Source organism: Dendronephthya gigantea, unplaced genomic scaffold, assembly GCF_004324835.1.
Source record: "Dendronephthya gigantea isolate DGI-Jeju-01 unplaced genomic scaffold, DenGig_1.0 000071F, whole genome shotgun sequence".
Classification (NCBI taxonomy): Eukaryota; Metazoa; Cnidaria; class Anthozoa; order Malacalcyonacea; family Nephtheidae; genus Dendronephthya; species Dendronephthya gigantea.
The window spans coordinates 994,061-1,004,027 of record NW_021163081.1 but is presented as its reverse complement, the minus strand read 5'-3'; the positions used below and the strand labels follow the sequence as shown (position 1 = coordinate 1,004,027).

Sequence of the window (9,967 nt, the reverse complement as noted above, 5' to 3'; positions counted from 1 at the left end):
ACATTGGACATTTCATAAAATTTGAAATGTTTATAATACAAGATTTAAGTAATGTTGAATTTTAATTAATATAATTTGATTATAAATTACTTTTGAAGGTTAATTGATACTGGGATTTAATTCCAACCTAAATACATTATGTTGTATTAATTATATGTACAGGAATTTAAATGTAATTAAGTATTTTAGGTTTCATGGTTAATACTACATTACTCCTCATTCTGGCATGTTTTTGGTCCGACTGGTGGGCTCATGTTTGCAAGGAATCCAATAATCTTCCATGTTGGATTGATTAAATCATATTGATTCATTGGCCACACTTGTGATAATATTTGCCAATTTCTCATTCTTCCAATAAATCGTTCAACATGTATGCAAAGATGAGCAATGTCAAATGTTTTGGCACATTCACTGACTGACATCTGCTCTCCCTGTAGCATTGGTGGTGCATAATGATATAGCCCCTTCTTGGCACATATATCTTGGATTGTAAATCCCCTATCTGTCATCACACCCTGGCCTGGCTTAACCATATCAAGCACACCAGACTTCACTGTTATTTCATTATCGGATGTTGACCCAGGCATTAGGTCACTGAAAAAAACAACCAACTCCATCTGGGGTTATCCCAATCAATCCTTTTACAGTAGCACAATTCTTGTATGATGAAAAGTTCATAGACTGAAGGTCACAGTTGGATGCTGTTTGAACTTTAAACTCAGTGCAGTCCAAAATTACTCTGGTCTTAGCATATTCAGGCTTGAAATTCTTGGGCATGTGAGCTTCTATATAACTTGCACTTGGCCATAAGTTTATTTTGCCAAATATGAAGTTTAGGAATGTTATCCAACCTTCGAAAATTCTAGACACTGTCTGTCGCGATAGCCCTAATCTGTCAGCTAAATCTTCAAACTCTAATCCCAATCTACACTTAACCAGCACAGCAAAAAATTCATTTTTTTGGCTGATATCTTTTCGTATTGATTTTGATACCTCTGGTTCAATGAATTCCCAAAGTGTATTAAACTGTTTGCTGTTCAAACCAGTGTAGAATATCATCTTACTATCATCATTCATAAATTTTGCATAGCCAAACTGCTGTTGTTTAAGTTTATTTTGCAAGACTTCATTTTCATGTGCATATTTTGTTAATTTCTCATTTGTTTGTCCTTTTCATTAACTAATGTTTGTGAATTTCTTGTTTGTCCTTTTCATTAACTAATTTTTCTTCCAGGTGCTGTAATTGCTTTTTCAAATTATCAAAATCAACTTGGTTTTTATCTAACCTCTTTTTCAGTAGTTTTTCTTTATATGTCTTAAAATATTCTTTTCTTGGCCTAGATTTTGGAACAGGCCCTCAAACAGTAGGAGCTTTCCTCTTCTTACAGTGACTAGTAGGGGGAAACTGCCATAAAGGCAATTCACCTGGAAATTGGCATATACCATTTTTGAAATGCTTGCCGCAAATTCTGGCATTTTGGGCCTGCGGAAGCTTAGTTTTTAAAACCTCTTCGTACTGTGTGATTAAAGTTAACTTTTTAGGTAAACAATGGAAACTAACATTGTCATTATCTTTGTTGTACCACGAATTACTGCAGCCTGAAACAAAACATTTAACTCGTCCAGGCATAGCAGCTACGTGGCGACCATTGGTCTATAAAAACACAATAAAAAACCTTTAAAATCTTATAAGTTAACCATTAAACTATAATTTTAGTTTACACAATAGCTAATGATTACATATTTATAATGTAAAAGCTTTCATGCCAAAAAGAGCATGTTATTTTAAGGTGAAATTTAGTGTACTAAAATAGGAAATTATTCCTCACCTTGTTGGCTTAGCGATACTGCACCGTATTTCAACCAGCTATATTTCCGTAATTTCTCAACGAAATGTAGTATATTTTTTTTCTACACGTAGTTTAAAGATATAATTTCATACACCCCTGTTAAATATTTTTCAAACGCTTTTTTCTCATTCAAATTTGCCAAAACTCTGATGTTATTTATTTTCAAAACTCGCTCTTTAAATTTGTTGTCATTCTCTGGCCCCGCGCGGTTTGCCACCCAAAAATGGCGGATAAGGCCTGGTCGCATAGCGTGAGAAAGGCTAATTGGACGCAACCAGTGAAACCATCATTTCATAGACCAATGGGCACTTATCAGAAAATGCTCCCAAGATCTCCTTAAATAGTGCTGGATTTATATTGTTAGCAGTTTCCAAAACTGAACAAGTGCAGATGTTCTGGTCACAAATTTTCTCCAGGACTCTCATTTCAGTTCTTATTGAAGCTTTCTGTTCCACCGTTAGTTTGTCAACATGGACATCTTGATTATTAATCTTTGTTATTTCTGCTTCATACATGTTGACAAGAGCAGTTATAAGCCCGTACCAAAAATGACAGCCTGACTGAGCGTGACTCTGGCCAGAATATGGCCATAAACTAATTAAACCAGCGTTAATGCAGCGATACAAAGCGAGTCATCCGTTTTGTCTCGCTGCTTATTGTGAGCGAGACATTTGTTTCGCTCGTTTATCGCCGAGAACATGGCCAGAGACAGCGTGACATAGCAAGAAAAATTGTCCCGTTTGAACGAGACATTTGTCACGCTGCGCTGCAAGCTAAATATGAAAGATAATTCAGCCTAACAGAGCAAGACAAGCGAGACAAATTTTCTTGCACAAATAAGAGGATTATGATATGCTGATGTGTGGGCGATAACTTGGCGATAATTAAGGGAGACAGAGCGTGACACTATATTTTAATTACTAAAATAATTAGTAAGGATTGATCGAATTATTCGCGAAGCAAAAAAAAGCAGTATCACAAAAAATGCATGCGTAATGACTAATCTATTACTATAGCTATATATATGAACATAGTCAAAAAGTAAATTTCTAATATATAGTCATGTTATAGAGATCCAGTCAAATTTAGTCACATTCAATCTTCTGCGGAAATTCACAAACATAAGCTGTTTGATCATCTGCTTTTTCGCCTAACAGCATATACAAACAATTTGTTAAAATGTCCCCAACATTAATCACCACGATATCGCTATCCTTGTAAGGCAAAACGCGATTGATGTGTACTTTCGGATTGTAACTCATACACAAAATAGGATGAGCGACTGCAAGATAAACTGGTTGATTCATTTCGAAATCGTATCTAATAAAGTACCGAACAATTGCGAAACGAAAATCGTTGTTGTCTTTGTATTTGACCACTGCGCAATTTCTTTTCTTCAAGCGTTTGTACGTCAAACCACAAATAACCGATTTGCTTGCGCTTATTTCAACCCTATTAAATGCCCAAAAGCGATTTGTTGGACATGCTACAATACAATACAATACAAAGCATTTATTTTCACACGATAAAATTACAGCATAGCTGATGTGGTCGTGTATCCTAATAATTAAAATATAGTACACAAGTATACTAATTAACCTAACTATATACATAATTAATTATTCTGTATTTCATGTTTAAAATGACCTAAATTAACTATAGCTCTTTGGTTATTTTCCAAGGAGTTCCATAAAACGGCAGCTTGATAAAAAATTGATTTTTTCAGATATTCAGATTTTGGCTTAGGTAGTAAAACTGTTTGTTTCCGTCTTAAGTTATAGTTACTTTTGTATTTAACTAAATACGGCAAAAGTAGTTCAGGCAAATGACCATAATAGCACTTATGTGCTAAAGTCAGTAACTTTTCAGAATAGATTTCTTTTAGTGATTTCCATTTTACTTTCCTGTAAACGTCTGCTGTCGGTGTTTGCCAGTCCATCCCATAGATGATTCTAGCAGCTCGTACGTGTATTCTTTCCAATTCGTCAAAGAGCACCGTTCCACATGATCCCCAAATGATCAAACCATAAGTAACTGAGGGCAGTAATACTTTATGGTAAAAATCCCCTTTGGCTTGGATAGGGAGAAAGTATAAAGATTTTAAAAGGTTAAGTTTCTGTACAAAAGACTTTATTAGTTTTTGAACATGGGCTTTCCACGTTAGTTTATTGTCAATTTCAATACCCAGACATCTTGATTTTTCAACCAGTTTAATACAGTGGTTTCCCAGTTTAATCGCTTGTAGTGGTCCTATAAAGTTGCTTCGACTTAATATCATGCATTCTGTTTTTCCTGGATGTGGTGTTAATAGGTTACTATTACACCAGTTTTGCATCGCAGATAAAACTTTATTTAGTGCTGAACAAACTTGATCATGGGTTGGCCCAATTACATACAGGGTAGTGTCATCTGCATACATGAAAATGACACCTTCATTATCATTGCAAATGTCTGGTAAATCGTTACAAAACAATGCAAACAAAATAGGGCCTAACACTGACCCCTGCGGCACCCCACATTTTACTGTCATTGGGTTTGATTTACAACCGTTTACAACCGTTATTTGAGCTCGATCTCTCAAGTAATCTTTAATCCAACACCATAAATCTCCTGATATACCAATACCTTGCAACTTTTGAAGTAATATCGTATGAGATATCGAGTCGAATGCTTTTTTAAAATCGACGAAGACGATTCCTACGACTTGATGGTTATCTAATGCTCTTCTCCAGTCTTCAGTCATCTTAATCAGCAACAACTCAGTGGAATGACCTTTCTTGTAAGCCCACTGATGTTGATTACTCAATTGATTTTCTGATACGTGAGTTGCAATTGTCGTGGCCACATTTGATTCCAAGATTTTTCCAGGCACACAAAGCAGGGAGATTGGACGATAGTTTTCTTTATCCGATTCGTCATCCTTTTTAAACAGTGGTTTTACATTGGCTGATTTCCAAATCAGCGGAACACGGTTTGACAAGATACTGCTAGAGTAAATTGACATTAAACTTGGTACTAAACTATTTCCAGCATATTTCAATAGCTTGGGGGCAACATTATCAGGCCCACTCGATTTATCAGTTTTTAACGCCTTCAGACTTTGTAAGATGGTATCACTAGATAATGTCATGTGCATTATTGTTGGCGTAATACGTGTTATATATCTAAAATGTTCCTGTTGGTTAAGCTCAGGAAATTCGCTTGTCAGTTTTTCTCCGACTGTGGAAAAGTACTCATTTAGTAAACTTGCCTTACCCTCGTTCGAGGTCTCCAATGTTCCGTCGGTTCTCCTTATACCTTGTATAAACTGTGCCTTTTGACTGTTATAAGTCTTCTTAATCAACTTCCAATACGCTTTGCAATCCTTTACTCTATCGAACTGCTCTGTATAGTATTTTGATTTACTGGATCTCACCTCCTGGGTTAGCATGTTTCTCAATTCCCGATATTTTCTCCATAGTTCTGGACTATTAGTTTGCCTAGCTTGCAGGAGGGTTTTATACCTTATATTCATTGCATGTCGTATTTGTGGCGTGATCCATGGAAGAGACTGACTACGTATCTTGATTTCTCTATAGGGTGCATGTTTGTCACAGATACTATTAAATATATTCAGCCATGCGCCATAGCAATCGTCAGGATCTTCAAAACATGAGCAAACTGACCATGGTGCTTCCTCTATGTCTTTAACAAATTTATCAATGTTAAAATGTTTATAACTCTGTGCTTTCACAATCTTAGGACGAGGTCTTTTTACTCTCATTTCCAGACTGGCGTATACTAACATATGATCAGAGACACCTAACTCTAACGTCTTTGTTTTTTTAACTAATTCTGCTGCTAGTAATAACCAGATCAATTAAAGTAGAGGTGTCTCTTGTTATTCTAGTGGGTTGCTTATAATCGTCGTATATTCAAATTGATCCAATATACTTTGCAGCTTCTTTCCACTTGTTCCCAAGATTCCGCTTTCGTCCGACATGTCACAATTAAAGTCTCCGACGAGTAAAACATTTCGATACTTCATCCACACTCTTTCCAACACTTTATTAAAGCGATCAAGGAATTCACAATCTGAAGGTGGTCTATAGAAAATTCCGATGATGAATGCACTTGAACCCACTGTTAGTTTTAACCATATCCCCTCAACATCGAGGACTTCCAAGGATTTTAAACGTGAACATCCAATATTGACATTGACGTAAACAAGACAGCCCCCAGCCAGCAGCTCCGGTATTACGGTCTCTCCTAAATATTTTATAGTTATCGATACCAAGTTGATTGTTGGAAATCTTGTTGTCTAGGTGAGTTTCTGTGATTGCCAGAAGGTCGAAGCGGCATACTTGTAAGAGGACCCTTAATTCTTCTACCTTGTTTCTTAGGCTTCTTATATTTATCTGGGCCACGCTGAATTTATTTCCGCCGCTTTGGATCTCTCTTGCAAAATCTAGCAGATAATCTGAATCTTGATTGAATGTGTTCTGCCAGCCTGGATTCAGTTCAACATCCCCTGAACGTATTAGCAGGATTTGTCTGGTTGCAGTTGAGTTCGAATAGTACGTTATACGGCTTTTTGAAAACGCAGTCTTAAATACTTTCCACCTACGTTTTAAAGACTCCAAGCGACTTGTTTTAAGTGTTGTTAAAAATATTATTATGTTCCGTTCATTGATTATTGACATAAGCTTTTGGTATGCAAATTCAGATGCCTTCCTGTCTAACTCAAAATCATCGAAGCGTCCGATTACGAAGTATCCGAATTCTCGCCGTTCCAGCTCGCATATTCTATCCTTGCAGCCTTGTTTTCTGATAGATTCATATATCCAAAGCGAACTATCTTCTTTAAATCCTGTCTTGCCCGGCGCCTTCACAGTCAATTCCATCCGAACTTCAATCGACAGGGCTGGCCGCCGCCAACCACACGACATCCACTCGCCAACGTTTAAGGAACTTGAACTTGAAGCAATTCCACTGTTGTAACGAGTGTTGCAGCACACACTTAATCCATCTGCTTGACACTTGTATTTACTTGGACATACTCCGACGTTTTTTCCAAAATCGTACATCAACGGCCAAATATTTAGGAACAATATAGAGAGCTTACAAAGGCTTCCTATCGCCGCCATGACAAACTTGAGTGGTGCGAGATCTGTCAGAGAATGCTGAACCCATAAAAGTACTCAAAGCATTAAATTCCGCATCTGTCAACACTGTTTGATAGGTAGAGCTGATTGCATATATATGGGGAAGAATTTCTGTTCTAAACTTTGATTTAGAGGAACGCGTTAAAGTTAAGTAAAGGGATTCCATCTCTGAATCTTTGGGCAAACATTTGCGCCGGAGTTCAGGCAACTTTTGGGTTAATGTGACTGCAGAAAAAATTTGTTTATCAATACATTGTGTGCCATGAATAAGTTTCAAAATGAATCCATTTTTATCCTCAAATGTGAAACAGCTGTGCGTGTAGAGCGGTCCGAGTTCCTTTACATCGTCAGCTAAATGCAGTAACTGGTGAACATTCAGCGTGTAAAAACGTTCTGCATAAAGAAGTGAAAACGATTTGCAAAAATTGTAAATTAGTCTTTCGGCTTCATTAAGTTCGGCGTCCGATATTGAATCTTTTAGAAGTATGTAAAGAGCTTGGACGAATAGGGCATAGTGATTAAAATAATTATCTGGTAAAATGCCATACAAAACAGGAAGGCCATAATATAAAAGAAACGAGCGAAGTTCACTTGCTTTCCAATATTTTACATGCTCTTCTATCGATCGTGGAAGTCGTTTAATTTCAGACGTGGGTGAAATTTGACGCAATCTAGCGTCTACTAGTTGTACTTTCGAAGATATACTGAACTGCGTTTTCGAGAATTTAGAGCTGAACCAAAGTGTCAAAAGTAATTTTTGCGTACCCAAAAGAACGCCATGCATGTAATCAATGGCGATACTATTTACCAAGTCGAAGTGACTAAGCTGTGAAAGCCAGGATGGGCCCTTTACTCCGTTAACCGTGTACCGTGCGACTCCGTCGTTTGCACGAGCTAATGCCTCCATGGAATCATGCCTAACACTCCCGTCAGTTCTCAGTGGACCTTTTGGGTTATTACTGTTGTAAGGGAAACATCTACAATGCCCACCTGCACCAGTTGCGACTGTTTCGCCTGGTTGCAAGCATTTCCAACAACCATTTTCACCGTTAAACTGCATGCCATTACACAAAAGGCATCGAGCAGGTAAATCACACGAACAAGCTAAAAGGATCCCTTTGCTAAGAAATTTCCCTTTAATTTTTGACTCAAATTCAACACCGCTTTCGAGTTTTTTTAGAGATTGTATATGAGGTTTAAGGAAAGTCCATAAAGCCGGTTTTTTTTTCACTGAACCATAAACCGGCAAAAATCATATTCTCGCTTGCCATTCTTTTAGTATAAGGAAGCTCATTAATAATGAGATAAAGGGGCCAAATCGACACTTTGGAAGATTTGAATACAGGGACACCGTCAGTGTTCAAAAGAAAAGACAGATTATCTGGACATGAAAGAATTCCCGCGTTTACAAATTGTTTATAAAGTGTGCCATCATAAATATCTTCGATATGATTCGCATTCTTTTTCTTGCGCTGAAATCTATGTTGGATATTGTTATGAAAATGATCCCTTTTGAAGAATGTTCTTAGTTGCTCGACAATGGGAAATTCAATAAAGTAAGCCTTTGCCTGCTGATCGGACAGTTCTCTCATACAACCTGGGTTCGGACAGTTTTTTTCTGTTTGTTTAACATAAGAAAGGCAGGAGTTGCAATAGAAATGACGTATAAGTGGGCATTTTAGATTACTGAAAAAATTTTTGAAACTCAGCAGGGTTTTAGGTAGTACGTGGCCACATGGAAGCATAAGGGAAACTAATTTTAGGAGATGGACAATAGCATCACCAGTTATATCGTAACGGATTGTAAAAAGGGATAACAAGACCATTACTGCTCCAACGGTGACTTTTGCCCCTGGATACAATGGTTGTTCTTCGTTAGAAGGATTATTCTCTTGTTGTGGAGCCTCGTTTTCATCAACGCTTGAAAAACTTGCTAAGTGTACATGGTCAGTTTCATGAAGTGTTAAACCTTCATCCATATCCACATTATCGTATTCACCCGAATCCCAGTCCCGCAACTCTCGTTCTTCGGTTTCTGAGATAAGGTTATCACAAACTTCTGACCACATAGAATCTAACTCTACATCCACCCAACCATAATTTCTTACTGGATCGATATCTTCATGGACATTCGGTAGGCTTTCAAATATTGTATCAAAGGGAACCGTTTCCTGATTACTTTTATGCAGTTCAGTTACGAAACACACATTCTCGTTTTTTTCCTGTTCCTGGTTAACATTTTGCTTTTCACTTTCAGTTGAACTTACTCTACTAACTTCGGACGTGTCAGCTATAGGATTTGCGTGAGGTTCTGGGTTCAATGGTACGTTAATACTAACAAACGAATCGGAGTCATCATCAGATATCTTAATTCTCTTTGGCATTGTAGTAGAATCAAGGGGCATATATATTGTGATTTCTAAGCTATCAAACAAAAAATGAATAAGGGTTAGAATAATTTGGTACAGGTGATGAAAATCTTTACATAAAGCAAATCTTTACATAGAGAAGTTTGTGAAGAACTTGAATATATAGACATCCATGTCGACTAAAAACGTTCGAATACTTTGATTTAGAAATTTAAGCTATACTGATGAAAGACGATACACAAACGTGCATGCGGTAATTTAGGATTATAATTTTGATGCTGGAAAGAAATTTCTTAATGAAACATCGATAACAACCAGATGTCCCTTTCAAATATTTGTGACGTTTTTCCCTGATGTTTTCGTTTTTAATTACAAGTCAGTAAAAGCGCGCAATTTGAATTGGTTTTCTTCGAGGCATCACGCATTGCTTGATAGCTGCAACTAAAACTAAGGTTTGCTTTAACGCTCGTTTCCCATTGAAATTACTTGGTATTCACATCATGGCGGAAAACGTTTATGCTTGCATTTTCTTCAACAGTGATAAAACTGTTAGTGTAATACCAAAATCGCGTTGTATTTTGCGCGATTCATTTGAAATCAGGGG

At 37.0% G+C, this 9,967-nt stretch overlaps 1 protein-coding gene across 1 annotated transcript; it reads right to left on the bottom strand.

Annotated features, from left to right (window-relative positions):
- Positions 1 to 6,950: 6,950 nt before the first annotated feature.
- On the bottom strand, positions 6,951 to 7,901 carry LOC114531425. The gene has a single exon (XM_028553032.1). It carries the CDS (start codon positions 7,899 to 7,901, stop codon positions 6,951 to 6,953), a length of 951 nt encoding a protein of 316 aa, XP_028408833.1.
- Between the last annotated feature and the right edge of the window lie 2,066 nt (positions 7,902 to 9,967).